Below are 18,597 nucleotides of genomic sequence, written 5' to 3' on the forward strand. Positions count from 1 at the left end.
ATACATACATACATACATACATACATACATACACACACAGCGGCTTAAAACAGAACAGTACGTTGCCCTTGCAACCCCCGTACAGTCACCAGAAAAAGAAAAACCAGCGTGTATGAAGGGCATTGCACAGCCCGTGAGCGCGCAGCAGTAGCAGTGGCATAAAAAGCGCCTCAAACAGCTCACCAGCTACCACCTCAGCTCGCTACATCACATCAATGGCTCAACACTCTCACCCCAGAGATCTTCACTGCCCCGGGTGTGGTCTAGTCTCCATCCCTTGCCACAGCCCACTAACCCGCAGTCCTAGTCCCTTACTGTAGAGCAGGCACTGCTGCGCATGGAGACGTGACGGTATTGTTCGTCGCTGGAAGAGTGCGCTGGTGCGCGGTATTGGCGTAGGATGCTGATGGTTAGTTTTGTTATAGTAGAGCGGGTTGTTGGGGGTGGTTCCGTTTTGCTGCACCCACTAAGCAACCCTTTCTTAAACTGCGTGCAAGGCCCGCACACCGATGTGGGGGTACTGGAAACCGAGTTCAATAAAGGGATTTCTTCAATGCGAGGAGCTCCGTCGCGGATTCAACGGAACGAGCCTCAATTTAAAGGCGCTGAAGTAGAGGATTACGGTATGTCTTCCGCGGGGTTTGGTGGGCTTGTCGTTGCTGGTTGGTTTTGCTTTTGATGAACTGTTTTATGCTGTACCCTTCCGTTGCTACGATACCCGCGCACGTCGTCGAGGAGACGCTCATTCTGTGTCCGTGATGTTATACCATAGGTGCCTAAGGGTTAACTTATAACCCCTACCCCAAGCCTCATTACCACCACCACCACCACCACCACCATAGAAAACAGCAAAAAGAAAACCGTCTGTGTGGAAAGCTCTGAGAATCCTGCTTACGAATAGCAGAGCAGAGCAGAGTAGAGCAGCAGGATACCAGCTCGTAGGTCTGCTCTACCGCGGCCGCGCCTAGCAGGTCTATCCAGCAGACTAGACCTAGACCTAGACCTAGACCTAGGTACTTGCTTGCCTGTACAAGTATCAACCCACCCCAGCCCATCCAACCCACCTACACAATCTCCAAATCGTCATCATCGTCGTCCTCGTCGTCCAAAACGCCACCGTTCCTATCTCCACGCCCACCGACCCTAACCGTAGAGTTCAGCCTTGACGGCCCCCCCCGACCCCCCCCCCCCCCCCCCCCCCCCCCCCCCCCCCCCCCCCCCCCCCCCCACCCACGCCCAACCCACCCAAGCTCTCCCTTCCCGGCTCTCTGATCCCCTTCCCCTCAATAACGAGCCTCGCCCTCTTCTTCGCCGGACTAGCCTCTCTCTCGCTTTTCTCAGCACTTCCACCCTTACCACCACCACCACCACTCCCACCAGCAAAAAACACCTCAATCCCGCCTTTCCTCGTCCCCCCCCCCCCCGTCCCCCTCCTCGTCTCAGCACGACTCCTCCCCCCCAACCCCACGACCTTCGTCCCCTCGCCTAGCCACTCCCTCCGCCCCGCCCCACCCCACCCCATAGGCTTAGCAGTAAACGCGCGCGCCGACGCCGTCGTGCCCCCCGTACTACCAGAAGCCGTCGTGGCCGCGCGCTTGCGCTTCACGGGGCTGAGCGTGACGTCTGCGGCGCGCTTGCCCAGGAGCCCGAGCGCCGCGGCGTCGGGGGGCGCGTGCGCGTCTAGCCCCGCGTCGTGCTGCCTGAAGGGGTTGGAGACGTCGATTGAGGGCCGCGCTGCTGCTGCTGGGGGGTCGGTGTCGCTGGCGTGCTGGTGGATCGTGGCGGCGCTCGCGGGTCTGTTGCCAGCAACTGCCCCTCCCCCGCCGCTCACTCCGCCGCTCGCTCCGCTCGCCCCGCTCGCCTTCGCCCGCATGTACTCCCCCCCAGCTTTCCCGCCCATGCGGCCCAGTTTCTCGGCGAGTTCGCGCTCCCGCTCCCGCTCCGCCAGCCGCTTGCGATGCAGTTCCTCGCGGCTCATGCCGCGGTCGAGGGCGCCGTCGTCGGCGTCCAGCCGCTCCGCGGCGCTGCGGCCCGTCATCCCGGCCGGGAGGATATACGCCGTCTCATGGAGGAAGGCGTCGTGGTAGCGGCCTTCGCTGGGGAGGGCGTAGCGGTCGTATCCCCCACCACCCCCTCCTCCGCCGCTGCCACCGCCGTTGCCCTTGCTATATGAGCCCTTTTGGCCTTTGGGCCCGCTGCCGAAGCCCGTCATTGTGTTGACTTCCATGCGCCCGCGCTTGTGCTTCTCGACTTGGAGGTAGACGTGGAATTCGCAGAACTCGGTCTTGCGCTTGTCGATCCAGGTGCCGCACTTCTCGCCGTCTTTCTTGATGCTCTTGCAGAAGCCGAGATCGCGACTGTTGCCGATTTCCAGAATCGTGTCTTCCGAGGATCCAAGCTTCAGCGAGAATTGCCCAGTGTTGCGATCTCGCGGTGGCATTATCGAGGGGTTGAGGACGGCGACTAGCGTGCCAGGTGTGAGCTTCCAGAAGGCTTGGAATGCTGTGTCGAACAGAAAAAGATCTATCTCCCACTTGAAGTCGATGAGGCGGAGGACCATAAACTTTGAGCGGTTTCCGTGTTCCTCGTCATCATCCTCGGTGCTTGAGACAATCTTGCGCTGGTTTTTAGTATTCCGCGGTTGTGACTTTTGAGCAATCACACCCATGACTACGTAGTCTGCCTCTACATCCGGCGGTTCATAATTAGGTCCTTTGACAGTTTGGAGAAGGCGTGGTAAGTGGTAGATTTCCTTTCCTGAGAAGGCTCGGCTGAGGACGTTGTGTGAAAGACTGCGCTTCGAAAGATGGATACCAGAATAAGGATCGAACAAGCTTGTGTCATCGGGAGATGACCGTGATGGTTCCGCGGAAGCGGCGGGCTTTTTAAACTTCTCAGCAGCAGAAGGTTTCCTGCCGTGTTTGGCTGCTGATGATGTGGTTGAGTCGAAGGACGGGTTTGCTCGGCGGAAAGAAGGCCTAGAAGTGTTGCTATCAAATGACTGAGTGGGGCTGGTTAACGAATGTTTGGTTTGGCGTATGTCTTGAGAGCTTTTCGTTGCTCTATGGAACGAGTGTGGTTCGCTCTCACTCGACGGCTGAGAGGGCGTATTCATGTCTTTGGCGCCAATTCCGAAGCCTCTACTCCGCGCCTTCTGGATTCTTTCATCCTTGGCCTCTTTCTCATTCTCCTTGACTCGGCTTTCGGCAAGTCGCTCGCTGAAACTCTTCGGTTTGTCAAGTGAGCTATTGCGACCTTGGGCGCCACTAGCCCCGGCATAAGAGTTGGACCGTCCGTGGCGTGTTTCAGGCCCAGATCGGAACGTGGCTCTCGAGCTTGACGGCCTCTTCAGTGATACGTCCTGAGCCCGGAGCCCTTTGTCAATGCCTAACAGCACGCGCGCTGGGGACGCGGGCTTCTGCGGCGCTCTTCGGTCCGCCGATGGCGAGAGAGGAACCTGGACAGCGCTCGCCGATTCGGCCTGCCTCGACGGTGCCTGATGAGAGGGATTTCTGGCGCGAGGGCTCAATGGCCCACCAGTCTTGCTCTTGTCGGGCGGGGACTCGGTAGACTGCTTCGCCTTTGCCGCTTGTAACTTCTTGAGCCTGAGCCGCGCCTCGATCGCTTGGAGCTTCAACTGGAGGGTTTCCTCATCCTCGTCCTCCGCATTGTCGTCCACGTCGTCGGACAGGGATATCGGCGCGCGCGATGCCGCTTTTGGGGTTCCGAACAGTCGCTTGGCTGGCGAAGCCGACGGAGAGGCATTGTCGCGGCGCTGCTGCCACTTCTTGCGACCGCTGGGAGAGCTCAGCAGCGCTTGATGCGGCGACTTGGGCGGCCAGCTGGGCTCGTTCGGTGGTGGTACTTTGAGGCCATGAGTAAGCATGTGGGCAGACGGGGAAATGGCAAGCAATATATACCCTTGGACATGGCGAACCCCCGGACGATCAGCTGGGAAAGACAAAGTGCAAGGTTAACACCGACGGTAAATGGGGCCAAGGTGCTTCGCGGCCCATGTCCGTCAGCGATTGTTGACGTCGATCTCGAATGTTTGTTTAGAAGCGGGTGTGGCTTCGGGCGCTGCAAGGGTGCCACGGTGCTAGCGCGCGGCGCGTCTTCGCGTTTCAATTTACGGCGCGTCTCCCACCACCCTCTTCATCGCCATGGTGAAAACACGCTCGAAAGGCCCCGCAAAGCCCGCAACAAAGTCTGCCGCGGCCAATGGCGAGCAATCGGCAGGGCCAACTATGCCTGCCAGCGTTGCAGACCCGCCAAAGCTATTCGTCCTCCCCAAGAACGTCTCCGACGACGCGCGCATAGTCACCATCCCCAACCCTGCGACCGCAACCCAGTCCCGCTATTACTGCTGTCCCCAGAATGGCTTCTACGAGTTCACAAGGATAGCCGCGCCGAAGAGCGCACCAAGAAGTTGGCTTCTGGCACCAGAAAGAGCTACGAAAGAGGAACAAAACCCCGAGAGCAATGGCTCGACACAGGAGATGCCCGATGCGCCGGAGGAGCCGTCGGAAGCCGATGGTGATGTGCAGGGTCCTCTCGAAAAAGGCTACACTTTGAAGTCGCCCGACGTTTTTGTGGCTACCCCTCTGGATGCCCTTTTCCTGATTCTTCCAGCGCTTGCTCCTTCGGCCAAAGACCAGAAGCAAATGTTTCTTTCTGCGGACGACCACCTGGACTCGCTAAGCAGTTCATCCGCACACCTACGAGCGCTTATTACCCGTCAAACCATCAGGCAGAGGTTAGAGGAGAGGATGGCCGCGGTGTGCGATACTGTAGATGCGGGAGACGAGAAGATGTATCGGCTGTCGATCGACAAGCTTGTCGGAGAGTTAGTGGCCAAGGCAGAAAAGCTCGTAGACAATGGGTTACCGGCGTCGATGGAAGAGAGATTTGTTCGGAAGGCTTTAGAGGTTCCGGTCATGAACATCCGAAGAGAAGAAAGCACGATAAGCGCAGCAACCGTTGAAGGTGCAGAAGTGGAAACACCAGGAGCCGGCGGGAGCCAAACGGCCTCAAATGCCAACCCTGAGACTCAGAATTCAGCCGAGTCTCAAACTGCAGCTGCTACTTCAACTGCGGAGCCCACCGATACGGTCAAACCCGCGCCAGCAAAACCAGCGATCGTCGCGCCAGAGGGCGTACCGCGACTCCTTCGCCTGCGCACGGCGATTGAGTTCATGTCTACTTCGTACCTTCTCACCGCCCTTCGCTCCCTTGTCCAGACCGCGCTCAAATCCAACAAGCCAATCGACTTCACAACATTGGATGCGCATCTTGAGCACCTGTCGTCTCTCCGCTCGCAAGCCCAAGCGCTGCGGTCTTTGTCCGACAACATTAGCCGGAAACGGGGCGTGGATGACGACGAGGCTGCAGAAGTGCGCGCGGAGAAGAAGCGGAAAAAGGAGGAAGATGATTTGAAGAAGAAAAATCAGAGCCGAGGCGTCAAGCAGTTGGCCAAAGTAAACACGACGGGGATGAAGAAGCTGAGCGCCTTTTTCACAAAGGCGCCGGCGAAGAAGGAATGAAGCGTGTGTCGAATGTCGGTTTTGGATTGTGCATGTGCTTCAGGCGACCAGTCTCCGGGGCAAAGGAGCATTGTACGGCGTTGGCGGCAGAGCACGTCTCTGTGGGCGCATGGATGGGATTTTATCAGCGTGCTGGATAAGCCGAGGGGGTAGCGCAAAGCTCAACACCATAAATGCAGTTCGTATAGCGGTCACGTGCGGCGCAGAGTGTGCATTGACGTTTCGGATGGGGAGATCGGCCCTGGGGTAACCGAACGGCCGGGAAGAAATTTCCAACAGATCCGATCGCTGCCGGCGACCACAACGCCCGACACATAGCCAAGAGACAGGCCTTCCTTGTTGCGGTCGTCGTTACGTGGCGTCACATTTTCTAGCTGCTTTGTTCTCCTGCAGTCTGCAAAAAAAGCATTGCGCCCTCACTCCTTTGCCTTCTCCTCCAGTCAATCGCCCACCATGGTCGAGACAGGCAAGCCCATCTACGCCCTCATCGACTATGAGGACCCTTACGTGCAGCCTCTGATTCTTTCCGCTTTCAAGTCCAAGCTGCCCGAGTCCTCTTACGAGCTCATTAAGTCTCTGGACGAGTATCCCTCGTCAGGCGGCCCGCTGCTCCAATTCCGCGCATACGAGGCCCTGGACTTTGACTCTGCGCTTGAGCGGCCTCGCTGCCTTATCAATGCATACGTCATCCGCAAAGCGCTGATCCGGAAGCACTACCTCGCGACGACATGCCACCATTGGGTGGTCAAACATCCGGACAGCGTGCTGAAATCACACGTCAAGCCGAGCGTAGACTTTGAGCTGGACTACGCCGAGTTCCTTGACGATGCGCTGGTCGAGGCGTTCGAGTTACACGAGAGTTGGCAGCGGAATGAAGGCAAGAGCAACGAGGAAAAGGAATGGTGGATTCTGAAGCCGGGCATGAGTGATCGCGGCCAGGGCATCCGCCTGTTCTCGTCGGAAGAAGAACTGCAAGCGATTTTCGACGAGTGGGAAGCCGAGCGACCAGACTCGGACGACGAAGGCGAGGGCGAGGATGAGGAGGAGGAGGGGGAAGAAGAGGTCGACGGCGCCTCCGCAAACGGATCCTCTTCAAGAATCTCCAAGAGCCATTCCGCCACCGACGCCCGCAGCGACGCCGGATCGGCCTCTTCGCACAAACCTCTCGACTTCTCCCAGATCCAGGTCACCACGGAGCAGAAGAACTACGTCATCACATCGCAGCTGCGGCACTTCATTGCGCAGCCGTACATCCACCCGCCCCTCCAGTTCGAGGGCCGCAAATTCCATATCCGGACGTACGTGCTGGCCGTCGGTGCGTTGAAAGTCTACGTCTACCAGCCCATGCTCGCGCTCTTCGCCGCAGCGCCGTACGCGGCGCCATGGGCGAGCTCGACCGCAGACGGCGGCAGCGGCCCCGACCTGCGCGCCCACCTCACCAACACGTGCCTGCAGGGCTCGGAGCAGCGCGAGGGCAGCGTGCGCGCGTTCTGGGACCTGCCCGACCAGGCAGAGGACGCCGCGTCGCCGCTCAATGGCGTTGATGGCGGCTGGAAAGCCCATGTCTTCGACCAGATTTGCAGCGTTACCGGTGCGGCATTCGAGGCTGCCGCCCGTGAGATGATGATTCATTTCCAGCCGCTGCCGTCGGCGTTTGAGCTGTTTGGCTTGGATTTTATGGTCGATGAGGCGGGCACGGCCTGGTTGCTGGAGGTTAATGCGTTCCCGGATTTCAGGCAGACGGGTGATGAGCTGCAGGGCTTGGTGGAGGGCTTGATGGAGGAGGTGGTCGATGTGGCTGTGAAGCCGTTCTTTGGGCTGGGAGACGAGGCTGTGCAGGGGACGGAGAAGATGCGCATGGTTGCGGATGTGGATCTGGGGAAGCGATGAGGCTATGTTGGGGTGAGGGATGGAGTGGACGATTTGATGGCAGCAATGAGCATTTTTGATGGTTGGGATGTTTGGTTTGGGAGACGATATCTGTTAGAAAGGTCTCTTTGGTTTGCCATTTTGGCTACACGTATAAGCCTTTTGATTTGGACAGCACACATAGGCTACATGGAATATTCGGTATTGCTGTATGTCAACAAAACAAGTGCAAACGAGCTCGTGTACAACAACGGCATCTCAACACGCAAGCTCAATTAAACATCCTTGGACTCGGTCCTGCGATCGTTGCCCCGCCGCTTCCAACACTCCCTAAACGCCTCCATCTAGCAAGCCATCAGCCTCAAGTCCAAAAGTCCAGAAGTCCAGGAACGCAGCGCGTGCCGATATGATTGGCGGCGCCGAAGATCGGAGCAGCCAGCCAAACGTCTCGCCCCGTCTCACGCACGCACTGCAAACACTCACCTCCTTCTTGCACGCGCGCCAGTCCTTCGTCTCGTAGTAGCAGTCGGTCATCCTGGCGTTCTCGACCGCGCAGCCCGTCGAGAATATCCGCTTGTCCCTGCCGGCCGTGGTTGGCAACGAGTAAGTAGGTACGTCCACTAGGTACATAGCCACAGCAGTCGCGGCGGATAGGGCGAGCTCGCGTACCAGTCATCCGGCTCGTCGTCGTCAACGCTGACGTTCGTCGCTGCGGAGCCTGTCTTTGCATTGTTTGACATTTTCGGGAAGCGCTTTTGCTGTCACGGTGCTGCGCGAAGTTGGAGTCTGTCATCGGCATCGCAAGCCCGCAAGCTGGCTCGGGAGAGGCTCGGAACGTCGCCGTCTCCCGTCTGTCTGGCTCACCACCTACCTACCTAGGTACCATCACCAGCTAGGTCACGCCGCAAGCAAGCAAGCCAGCAAGCAAGAAGCAGCATGGCGAGCAAGCGGACCAACGTGCTCGTCTACTCAGGTATATACATGCCGCCGCCGCCGCAAGCAACAAAAGCCACGCGCCGCTAACCCAGCGCGCAGGCAACGGCAGCACCGTCGAGAGCGTCCGGCACTGCCTGTGGACGCTGCGGCGGCTGCTCTCGCCCAACTACGCCGTGCTGCCCGTCGACGGGGCGGCGGTGATCAAAGAGCCGTGGACGGCGTCGTGCGCGCTGCTCGTGGTGCCCGGCGGCGCGGACCTAGGCTACTGCCGCACGCTGAACGGCGAGGGCAACCGGCGCATAGCGGCCTTTGTCAACCGCGGCGGCGCGTACCTCGGCTTCTGCGCCGGCGGCTACTACGCCTCTGCGCGCTGTGAGTTTGAAAAGGGCGACCCCAAGATGGAGGTTGTGGGGGACCGCGAGCTGGCGTTTTTCCCGGGCGTCTGCAGAGGCCTCGCGTTTCCTGGCTTTGTCTATCATAGCGAGCAAGGCGCTCTGGCGGCTGAGCTGCGCGTCAATAAAGACGCCCTCGCTGCTGGCGGTGCAGTGCCCGAGTCGTTCCGCTCGTACTACAACGGCGGGGGCGTCTTTGTCGACGCGGAGAAGCTCGCGCACCGCGGCGTCGAGGTCCTGGCTAGCTACACGGGCAAGCTGCACGTTGACGCGGGCGCGGGCGCGGCCGCCGTCGTGTACCGCAAGGTGGGCGAGGGCAGCGTGATCCTGACCGGGCCGCATCCAGAGTAAGTTCAGTTCGTGCGCGGAGTAGCTGGGTATTGCAAGCAAGCTGACGCAGTGGCAGATTCGCCGCCGTCAACCTCACCAAAGGCGACAATGTGCCGCATTACGACGAGCACGTCGTCAAGCCGCTGGCCGCCGACGACAAGCAGCGCACCGACTTCCTCAAGGCCTGCCTGCTGAAGCTGGGCCTGCTCGTCAACCAGGAAGCGCAGGCCGTGCCGTCGCTGTCGCGGCTGCACCTCTCGTCGGCGCGCCCCGAGGACGTGGCCGAGCTCGTCTCCTCCTGGCACGACATCATCACCGTCGAGGGAGGCGAAGAGCTCATCCGCGCCGAAAACGACACGTTCCACCTGGAGAAGCCCGCGCAGTGGAGCGCGTCGTCTGCCGTCACCAACGAAGACAGCACCACCAGCACCAGCAACGACGACAACGCGGACCCCACCGCCGGCGACCGCATCCTCGACCACGACGCGCTCGTCAAGCGCCTCGTCGCGCACGAGACCGCCCTCCCCTCCAGCAAAGAAACGCCCTACTGGAACCACCACGCCTTCTTCAGCGCGCTCTCGCTCTACTCCACAAGCGCGCGCCTCACCAACCCCGTCTTCGGGCAGCACCTGCTGTACGGGGAAGTCGTGACAAGCACGAACACGCTGCTGGAGAAGAACCCAAAGCTGCTAAAACGCCTGCCCGCGGGCTTCACGGCCACCGCAACAACCCAGCTCGCGGGCCGCGGCCGCGGGTCCAACGTCTGGGTCTCGCCGCCCGGCTCGCTTATGTATAGCGTCGTGATTGAGCACCCGGCCACGCTGGCGCATGCCCCCGTCATCTTCGTGCAGTATCTTGCTGCGCTGGCGACGGTAATCGCGGTGAAGTCGTATGGGAAGGGCTATGAAGCCCTGCCGCTGCGCCTGAAGTGGCCGAATGATATCTACGCGCTGGCGCCTGCGACCACCACCAGCACCACCGTGACCAGCGGCAGCAAAGCCCCCGAGGCGAAAGACTTCACGAAGATCGGCGGCGTCCTCATCAACAGCAGCTACGCGGGCGGCAGCTACACGCTCGTCGCCGGCGTCGGCATCAACGTCGCAAACGCCGCGCCGACGACGTCGCTGGACGACCTCGCGCGCGCGGCGGGCCTGCCCGCTTTCCGCGCTGAGAAGTTGCTTGCTAATGTCCTTGTTGTGCTGGAGGGCTTGTATGCAAGGTTTTGTCGTGAGGGGTGGGGCGGAACGCCTTCTTCCTCCTCTACCATACCCTCTACCACTATCCCATCTAAAGGCTCCCTCCACGAAATGTATCTGGACCTCTGGCTGCACACAGACCAGATCATAACGCTGGAAGCCGAAGGCGGCGTCCGCGCTAGAGTCAAGGGCATCACGGCCGATTGGGGCTTGTTGCTTGTGGAGGAGCTGGGGTGGGAGGATCGTGCCACCGGGAAGACGTGGGCGCTGCAGAGTGATAGCAATAGCTTTGATTTTTTTAGGGGGTTGGTGAGGCGGAAGGTTTAGGTTGGTCCTCACTACCTACACATACATACCTACAAACCACTTCCTCTGCACGCGTACATGGTCTATGCTTTCCACCCCTGTGGCGCTGCGGCGGTATGGCTATTGAGTAAATTCAAACGTGGTAGAGGGGCTTGTGTCCTCGTTCTTTCTATCACCTATGTACACGAAACCCTCCCAAGGGGCACGCGGGCGCAGAGACAGCAGACGCTATAAAGCTCCACATGCCCACGAGGACTAACGCCACGTATGCCCCCATATCTCTTCCACATGGGCACGGAGGCGTAAAGATGCAAGGAGCGGAAGCAAGCCATATACCCACGAACCCAGTGCTTTTTTATGCAGCGATGGGCGTCCTAGACGGGCCCTGCCCAGGTACCTATTACCTTAGGCAGGCCAACGCTCCAGACGGAAAAATAAGCGTACGCTTAAAAGTTAGGTAGGTAAATGGAGGCAAGGATGCAAGGAAGGAAAGCGCACACAGCCTACCTAGCAGCAGCCGCAAGCACCGCAAGCGCCGCAAGCTCCCGCACTCGATGTGCACGCAGTTGTACTAGCGGCAGCCAACGCCAAAGCGCGCCGGCGAGCGATGTCGTCTGCGTGCATTTGGCGGCGGGTTTTTGTTCGCCTTCTGCACTGCGCTTTCCTCTTTCTGCATCGCCTTCTTCCGCATAGCCTCCTCCCGCTTCACCTCCTTATCATCCCCTGCTGTTGAACCCTCGTACTTACGCCGGATACTGCCCGCCTCATGAGGCGGAACAGGGTCGTCCCGATGCGCATACCGGATCCTTGCCCGTGAGCGCCAGGTCGCTTCAGCTCCGGAAACGAATCTCTGCCACACAACATCCTCCGGTGAGCGACAGCGGCCCAAGCGATGCCAAGTGCTAATGGAAACCATGAAGCCTTCAATAGGCCCTTTGTCGTAGACTCTGACGCAGTAGTCTGTGGGGCAAAACCGACACGCCCTCATCTCGCCCACGAAGCCGGGAAAGCGGTCTTTTTCGAGCCGGATGTGGTGATAACGGTAGTCACCGTGTAGTCTGGCCGTGTCCAGTTCCGGGATCCGCGTCGTGCACACGCTGTCCTCGCGCCCAACATTGTGTGTCCGCACATGGGGACAGATGGTGCGCGTGTGGCTGTCGATGAATTTCCGCAGGTTCCGGTCCAGGCACATGTTCTTGATCTCGTACCTCGCGGCGAGGAACAACTGCCCTTCTATGATCCGGGCGCGCCACTGCTGGTTGACTAGGAATCCGCCGGGATAAGCCTCTGCTCGGGCGGCTGAGAGGGCAGATAGTGGGAGTCCGTGGAGAGGGCCGAGGAAGTGTCTGTCCATGACGTGCTTGGCACGCTGGAAGAGCACGCTGTACTCGGCTTGGTGCACGTTGAAGGCGAGCGAGGCGCCTTCTTCTTCTCCCCGCAAGGTCGTGCCGCTGGAGCCTGTGTCGCTGTAGCGAGAGCCGTATGCGCTGTCCACGTCATCGTCTTTTCCTCCTTGTACCTTCATTGAGCAGGCAGTCATAGAGGACTTGTCATCGTCGTTGTTGTCGTCGCCCTGGAAGGGGTTTTGGCTGAACTTTGCGTATTCTGCTGATGGTTAGACGGCGCCGCACATTACGCTGCGCGGTAGAGATACCAGCTAATTACCTGAGGGAGTTGGCAGCGCCAGCGCATCCCGCGACAGCTCTAGCCCGTGCCGCGGCTCGCGGTCCTCTGCCTCATGGCAGTCGGGATGCGATGGGTTGTGAATGTGGCCTTTGGTGTGGCTGCGGCCCTTGATGTAGATGCAGCGCTTGGTGCGACTGCAGTATTTGCACAAGAGGCGGCGAACGGCCTTTGCAGGCCTCGAAAATATGCGGCTCTTGTATTTTCCGAACCTCATTTTTGCAGCGATTGGGATGGAGTGACGAGTAGCATAGAAAGGGTTTGTGTGCGTTTTGGAAGATATATATGGTGGACTCTAGGCGAAAGTGAGTTTTGACCAGAATGAAGAGGGGTGGTTCCATGGTTTGCAGAGGTGTTCAACCATATGTGGACTGCATATGTGTCCAATCATGACTCCGCCCATTAGGGTGTTTAGGAAACAACCGGTCTCTATGCCCACTAATCTTTTACGCGCAAACACTTACTCTGTAGCTTCAGGGCGCTCAGCTCCTCCGGCTCGCGCACCCGCGCACCGCGTACAGCCAAAGCGACATTCTGTGTTTCTGGATAGCTAGAATGCACTCGGCCATGGCTGTATTAACCCATTACGATTGCATGACACCCGCCGCCCCCGAAATGATTCATAGACTCGGCGCAGTGGTGAACAACACCCTGCACTCTGCTATCCATGCCCCCAATCGCCCAAGATCGCCACCCCGTCTTTTTCTCCAAGACACGGGACTTTCCAATAAACATTGTCGTGTCAGTTGTACGTGACTGTTCCGCCCGCGGGCTTGAAAGAAAGAATTCCAACACTGCGAGAAAAATGTTTAGCGAAGGAGTTGGCGTTGACGGTACTATTGCGAACTTGACACCGTACTCAAGATTCGTAGTGACAACACTGTGCACCAACACTCAAACATCCTCGTCCACGTTGATCGGGTGTTGTCTCACCCTCCTGACCGCATCCAAGAACTGCAAGGGGCAAAGCGTTACGCCGAAAGATTGAACAATGGGACAATGCGATGCAGCAATGGGACGAAGCCAGGCGATAGACGGAAGACCATAGGCGGAACAAGTAGGGCCGAACAGCGAAGTATGGAAGCACTCGCAGTCAGCGCAGTAGTACAGGATGGGAAGGTCGCGCAAGATGATGTTCAGGAAGTTGAAGCGGTCGTCGCCTCTGAGAATCGGCACAAAGCCCGGAATCCGCCGCAGGGGCGGGTGGCTGAGTGTCAGCACCGCGATGTCGGACATGTCCATGTGTTCGGCTACCATGAGGCGCAGTTCCGGGGGCAGCCGGCTGAAGGGTGCTATGTACGCCATTGCTACCATGGCTCTGCGGTAGTCTGCTCGCGTGGGTGGTTGCGGCCCGAAGTAGAGGGGGTTAGCCCAGGTGAATGTTAGCAAGATGGCTGCCATGATGGCGCTTGTTTAATGTCTTCCGGATTTGGTAGTTGGTCGCGAAGGTTTGGTTGCTGCGTAAGCTGGAAATGAATAGTCTCTGCTGTTGATTTGGTAATGAATGCTGCCTAGTGAGGAGCTCGAGTTAATAGCTTGAGACGTGTTGAAGGAGAACATGGTCCAGTTGTCTTTCGCAGACAGCGACGTCTGGCAAGGCTCCTTCCGTTTTGCGCGTGCAATGCTGCATCGCGCTTCCGGATAAACGTCTCTAACACATCTGGGAGCATTTTCACCATTGAGGCTTTACTGGCGCTCGTTGTACAGTGTCGAGCACAGTCGAGTCTCGAGTGAAGTGTAGATAGAGAAGGCTGGTCGAACATTATCCCGAGAGGCTATTCCCAACAGAGCCTGAAGCTACGGCCACCAACCAACAACAACCACCGCGAAGATGATCTTGACACGGGCGCATTGTCTGCGGACAGCGCGCGGAGCCATCTCTCCAATCCGGGCAAGCCCTGCCATCTCCTCCACGGCACGCGCCCTTCTCCAACGGGGCTACGCAAGCGACTCCAGCGCGCCGTCATTCGACGACGTCAACTTCTCCAAGAAAACCGACACCGAGATTGCCAAGCAAAAGCTTTATTCCCTGACCAAGGATGGGCAGTGGAAACTGCTGCCGGCCAAAAACGGCATCGACCGCAGCTACTACTTCCAGGACTACAAGGGCGCGTGGCGCTTCATGAACAGCGTCGCCGCCGAGGCCATCACTCGCAACCACCACCCCGAATGGAGCAATTTCTGCAACCACGTCTACGTGCGCTGGACCACGCACCGGCCGGCGGGACTTTCCATGGAAGACCTCGACCTGGCGCTCGTGTGCGAGAAGCTCGCTGCCGAGCACGAGTTTGCCCCCGTCGCGCAGCTCGGTATCCAGCCTGAGGTTATGCGCGCGTTTAGGGACTCCAGCTTTGAATGCCACTCCGGCGTTAGCTTCAAGAAGATTTGGACTAGGGTCGGCCGCTTTGCTGATGACGCCATCGCGCATGATGCCTACAGGCTCTGGAGTAATGTCTATAACAAACTGTATGTTAGCACGCAGACGTGGAGGGAGGGTGACCCTCCTGTTCGTGCGTTCGTGTATGATGATAAGATGGGCTTCGAAGTCTTGAAGGACTTGGCTGATAAGGCCGCCGGGCTTAAATAAATCGCTTCTTGTTGCCTCTCTGCTATTTGTGCTTAAGTCATTGGTTTGCGGCTATGCATGTGCCGGAGCTGGCACGGGCGGAGGCTACACAGCGTCTCCCAAGAAGCGACCCAGCCTACGACTCATAGACATCCACGGGTAAGCCATATCATCCCATTCCCAATCGCCACGCATATGCTAATCGAACATAGCTGTCAGCACGTCGCGTACCGCAATAACAGGATAATGACAATGCCATGGGGCATTCACCCCATGCACCACCTTTCCCACAAGAAGCTGGTCAAAGTTTCGTAAGCGCGACCAACGCCATCACAGACACAGCCCATTTGTGTCATGCTCTGTATCAGGAAGGGCTTCTCAATGTCCCACACCAAGGAACAAGATCTACGCTTGCTCCTCCGTCTACTATCAAAACGGCACGCATCAGTGAACAGCACAGTTGTCCCGCAGCAATCCCGCAGCTACTCCTCGCCGGCTCCTCTCCTCCCTCCGTGGAACGCTCCGGGTCCCAATCCTCCACCGTGTCCAGCGGATCGACGAATCCCGGCTGGAGCGAGGGAATATCCTCATCGAGGACCGGCGCGACGTCCTCGAGTTTCGCCAATCTATGGAGGCGCTTCTTCTCGTCGGGCGAGACCGAACGCGGACGATTCACCTTGCGCGAGTAGTGCACGTTGTTGACCGTGGATTGGGAAGTCTGTACTGGAGCGAATAATAGCTCGGGCCCCTTGCGCTTGTTTTTAAGAACTCGAGCGGCAGTTTTGTGGGACAATACCACCAGAGACAGCACAAGGCTCTCCCACCGACAGCATGGACAGCGTCGTTTGAGCGTCAAACTCGGCCTTTTGTGGAGGCATCGAGATAGTTCTTGGGAACCAGCTGTCACTGTGGCTACGCTCTCGGCTTCAGTGCCGATTTCTACAGCGGGAGACTTGTTTGTGTCGAGCTCTGAGAGGAATCTGTGGGCCCCTATGCGTGTGGCTATATGTGAGTTGTCCTGACTTTGCAGCTTGTTTTTTCCATGTTGAATGCCTTCTTTCCTTGTTTTTATCTACTAGTAATACGGGAGATCTTTATCTATTTAATCTGGGATATCTATCTAGCGGATCGTACATATCATGCCAATCGTACCGCCGCTGTTACACCTCGCTATGCATCACACATATACACATCGATCCAGGCGTTGCCTAGAACCACTGTCCAAAGAAGGGTATGCTCCTGAACAGCTCGTCGTACTGCTTGCCAATCCAGCCCTTGGCAGCACCACCGCGACCAACGACACCCAGCCCGCCCGCAAGCCACAACCCCGTCAAAGCGGCCGCAATGAAATTGATGCCGTACCACCTCTTCTTCTTCTGCAACTCACCACCAAGGCCGCCCCTCGTGACGCTCGCGGGGTTCTTCCTCCACCACTTGGCCATGCCCCACACGCCATGCCAGACGGAGATGCCGACGAGAGCAGTAAAGCCAGTGAACGAGGCTACGGGGTGCCTGGCAAAGCCATGGCTGACATACTCGAGGCCGACGCCGGCGCTGCTGCCCTCGACATACAGCGGAAGCAGCCTGTTGATGAACGCGTGCCCCGCAACCAGCCACATGGCTGAGTACCCGAGCGCCGAGGTGCCCGACATGGCGGGCCAGGGGACTCTGCGGCGCTCGTGGCGGGAGGCGCGCTCGCCGGCGTAGCGGGCGACGAGCTGGCGGCGGCGATACAGGCGCAGCGCCAGGCCCGAGCCAATGTGCGCGGCCAGCGGGACGACGACCAGAAGCGGCTCAAAGGGAAAGTCTTGGTAGTAGGGCCGGGTGAGCAAGAGGTACGTGTCCGAGTCGGGAATTGAGCGGGTGACGAGCGGCAGGATCGAGGTGTTGGTGAGGTGCGCGGCCGTGTAGGCGGTGAAGACGTAGGACGAGTATTTTTGGATGCGCGTCACTGCGGGCCGCCTTGTCAGTGGTCGCGTCTGGGGAAACGGCTATTTTAAAGTGGGCTTACGCCAATATACGGGGCCATGGCCGCTGAGTCCTAAAGTCGTGGCCCGGGCGACCAGCGGGGGCGGCGACGGCGATGGCTCGGGCTCGAAGTAGCCTTTTTCATTCTCGTAGGGCTCCTCGTCGACGGGCGAGGGCTCGAGCTCCTGCAGACTAAAGACGGACTGGACCTCGGCGAGGTCGGGGGACTCGGGAGTCATGGTGGTGGTTGCTGGGGGAGGCTGCAGATTGGAGTCAAGAATCCGGGGAAGGGGGCCACTGGGGCGTGTGTCATCAACTTTCTGCGCGCCCTGATGCGTCGGCCAGTCGGTGCTTCGGTGCATGTTCTGGCCGAGCCGCCGACGGCATTTCGTCAGGGTCTCGGAGCTCAATCCAGTCTCAACCTCTCTTCACACGCGCATCGCGACAAACATCCTTCCATCTCACGCGCGCAATCTCCCAAGACGCCATCAACATGCCTCCCGTAAGCCCTTCGCGCCCCAGTCTGAGTCAAGTTCCCGCCGATTAACACAAGTCTCCCAAGAGAGCCTTCACCAACCCGGCGCCCAAGGTTCGTAGCATGACAAACCACGCCACGACGCGCGCGTCGCTCACTGACACGCGGCACGAATAGACCGAGAGCGCTCGCGAAGCCGCCAAGAATTTCTTCTGTTCGTCATCCTTCACATCATCAATTGCGACGACCACCCGCTGACGTCGATCGCATCAGGCGAGCTCTGCCAGAAGGGCTATGCCCGCTCGAACGAATATGAGACGCACTTGACTTCGTACGATCATCAGCACAAGAAGGCAAGATCCCCCATAGACCCGTGAACAGTTTGACTTCATCTCTAGGCGCGACCACCAATCGCAGGTTCGCAACCTGCCCACAGTACATGCATCACGCCTACGTGAAAGTCAGATCAATTAACTTGTCGAACAGCGTCTCAAGGAGATGAAGCAGATGCAGCGCGACCCCATGGCCGCCGAGAAGGCTCGCCGCGCCGAGCGCAAGGCCAACGAGGAGTCCGGCCTCGTCAAGATCGATCTCAGGAAGCCCGGCGGTGAGGCGAAGAAGGGCGGCTTCAAGAAGGGTGGCTTCAAGAGCGCCTTCGGCGAGCCGGAGAAGGACGAGGAGACACCCGTTCCTCCCAAGAAGGGCGGTTTCAAGAAGGCGTTTGGCGGAGATGAGGACACCAAGGAGGAAAGGAAGGAGACTGTCGTGCCCAAGCTGGCCGACGAGGAGGAAGACGACTCGGATCTCAGTGACGTGGATTATGAGCTGTACGATCCCAACCACGGCACGCTTTGCATCGACACCGCCTGCAAGACGTGCTACCCCAACGGTGCTTGAGGCAGTCATCTCTTTGATCTGGCGTTCTTCGGCAGTTGGTGGTCTGGCACAATGATACCCTACAGGGACGGAGTATATGGTCTTCACAAGAAAAGTTTGCTATTTGGTTCTACCCTGTTTGGCTTGAACCATGAGATGCGATTGCTTCTTTCTGGCTTGATGTCTCATTAGCGAGCCATAGTTGGCAACCTAGAGGCTAAGTTCTACCCTTTCGTAGAAACTGGGGTTCCAATGCGTTGTTTGTTAAGCATTTTCAGATATGCCTTCATACTGTGTTCAAACTACTAGATACAGTCAACGTTCAACCTGGTTAAGAACTTCCGAAGGTCGAAATATTTTTCAGTACTCCTATTTCCGGCTAGGTTGTAGGTGGTCATTTGCACATCTCTGCCGTTACAATGCAAGAAACCTTATAAACAGTTAGTACTATGATGAG

General features: G+C 58.4%; 11 protein-coding genes across 11 annotated transcripts; 6 read left to right on the forward strand and 5 right to left on the reverse strand.

Annotated features, from left to right (window-relative positions):
- Nucleotides 1-741: 741 nt before the first annotated feature.
- K452DRAFT_280780 (uncharacterized protein) lies at nt 742-4,031 on the reverse strand. The gene is made up of 5 exons (XM_033539467.1): nt 3,921-4,031; nt 1,832-3,864; nt 1,469-1,696; nt 1,231-1,351; nt 742-1,126 (listed from the first exon to the last, which is right to left on the reverse strand). Exons 1-5 carry the CDS (start codon nt 3,928-3,930, stop codon nt 1,065-1,067), a joined length of 2,454 nt encoding a protein of 817 aa, XP_033391622.1. The 5' UTR covers nt 3,931-4,031; the 3' UTR covers nt 742-1,064.
- A 142-nt stretch (nt 4,032-4,173) lies between these two features.
- On the forward strand, nt 4,174-5,736 carry K452DRAFT_292836 (uncharacterized protein). The gene has a single exon (XM_033541454.1). The coding sequence runs from the start codon at nt 4,248-4,250 to the stop codon at nt 5,541-5,543; it is 1,296 nt and encodes a 431-aa protein (XP_033391623.1). The 5' UTR covers nt 4,174-4,247; the 3' UTR covers nt 5,544-5,736.
- A 113-nt stretch (nt 5,737-5,849) lies between these two features.
- K452DRAFT_292837 (uncharacterized protein) lies at nt 5,850-7,611 on the forward strand. The gene has a single exon (XM_033541455.1). The coding sequence runs from the start codon at nt 5,997-5,999 to the stop codon at nt 7,431-7,433; it is 1,437 nt and encodes a 478-aa protein (XP_033391624.1). The 5' UTR covers nt 5,850-5,996; the 3' UTR covers nt 7,434-7,611.
- A 76-nt stretch (nt 7,612-7,687) lies between these two features.
- K452DRAFT_207981 (uncharacterized protein) lies at nt 7,688-8,104 on the reverse strand (the record flags this gene model as incomplete). The annotated part of the gene is made up of 3 exons (XM_033536128.1): nt 7,688-7,756; nt 7,896-7,992; nt 8,082-8,104. Coding segments are annotated over 3 exons (189 nt in total), but the record flags the coding sequence as incomplete, so codon positions are not given.
- Nucleotides 8,105-8,182: 78 nt separating this feature from the next.
- On the forward strand, nt 8,183-10,704 carry K452DRAFT_157479 (uncharacterized protein). The gene is made up of 3 exons (XM_033535614.1): nt 8,183-8,385; nt 8,448-9,087; nt 9,147-10,704. Exons 1-3 carry the CDS (start codon nt 8,349-8,351, stop codon nt 10,591-10,593), a joined length of 2,124 nt encoding a protein of 707 aa, XP_033391626.1. The 5' UTR covers nt 8,183-8,348; the 3' UTR covers nt 10,594-10,704.
- Nucleotides 10,705-11,143: 439 nt separating this feature from the next.
- On the reverse strand, nt 11,144-12,472 carry K452DRAFT_322765 (uncharacterized protein; the record flags this gene model as incomplete). Its single annotated transcript, XM_033544549.1, has 2 exons — nt 11,144-12,177; nt 12,238-12,472. 2 exons carry the CDS (start codon nt 12,470-12,472, stop codon nt 11,144-11,146), a joined length of 1,269 nt encoding a protein of 422 aa, XP_033391627.1.
- Nucleotides 12,473-13,149: 677 nt separating this feature from the next.
- Nucleotides 13,150-13,656, reverse strand: K452DRAFT_303188 (uncharacterized protein; the record flags this gene model as incomplete). The annotated part of the gene is made up of 1 exon (XM_033542693.1): nt 13,150-13,656. One exon carries the CDS (start codon nt 13,654-13,656, stop codon nt 13,150-13,152), a length of 507 nt encoding a protein of 168 aa, XP_033391628.1.
- A 423-nt stretch (nt 13,657-14,079) lies between these two features.
- Nucleotides 14,080-14,859, forward strand: K452DRAFT_292840 (uncharacterized protein). The gene has a single exon (XM_033541456.1). The coding sequence runs from the start codon at nt 14,087-14,089 to the stop codon at nt 14,840-14,842; it is 756 nt and encodes a 251-aa protein (XP_033391629.1). The 5' UTR covers nt 14,080-14,086; the 3' UTR covers nt 14,843-14,859.
- Nucleotides 14,860-14,934: 75 nt separating this feature from the next.
- K452DRAFT_157493 (uncharacterized protein) lies at nt 14,935-15,735 on the forward strand. Its single transcript, XM_033535615.1, has 2 exons — nt 14,935-14,980; nt 15,034-15,735. Exon 2 carries the CDS (start codon nt 15,079-15,081, stop codon nt 15,508-15,510), a length of 432 nt encoding a protein of 143 aa, XP_033391630.1. The 5' UTR covers nt 14,935-14,980; nt 15,034-15,078; the 3' UTR covers nt 15,511-15,735.
- A 135-nt stretch (nt 15,736-15,870) lies between these two features.
- K452DRAFT_322767 (uncharacterized protein) lies at nt 15,871-17,046 on the reverse strand. The gene is made up of 2 exons (XM_033544550.1): nt 16,833-17,046; nt 15,871-16,772 (listed from the first exon to the last, which is right to left on the reverse strand). The coding sequence occupies exons 1-2, from the start codon at nt 17,026-17,028 to the stop codon at nt 16,030-16,032; spliced, it is 939 nt and encodes a 312-aa protein (XP_033391631.1). The 5' UTR covers nt 17,029-17,046; the 3' UTR covers nt 15,871-16,029.
- A 174-nt stretch (nt 17,047-17,220) lies between these two features.
- On the forward strand, nt 17,221-18,161 carry K452DRAFT_322768 (uncharacterized protein; the record flags this gene model as incomplete). The annotated part of the gene is made up of 6 exons (XM_033544551.1): nt 17,221-17,291; nt 17,352-17,378; nt 17,442-17,478; nt 17,538-17,595; nt 17,663-17,699; nt 17,751-18,161. The coding sequence occupies exons 1-6, from the start codon at nt 17,283-17,285 to the stop codon at nt 18,159-18,161; spliced, it is 579 nt and encodes a 192-aa protein (XP_033391632.1). The 5' UTR covers nt 17,221-17,282.
- Between the last annotated feature and the right edge of the window lie 436 nt (nt 18,162-18,597).

The sequence above is a fragment of the Aplosporella prunicola genome (assembly GCF_010093885.1).
Source record: "Aplosporella prunicola CBS 121167 unplaced genomic scaffold K452scaffold_71, whole genome shotgun sequence".
In the NCBI taxonomy this organism is placed as follows: domain Eukaryota; kingdom Fungi; phylum Ascomycota; class Dothideomycetes; order Botryosphaeriales; family Aplosporellaceae; genus Aplosporella; species Aplosporella prunicola.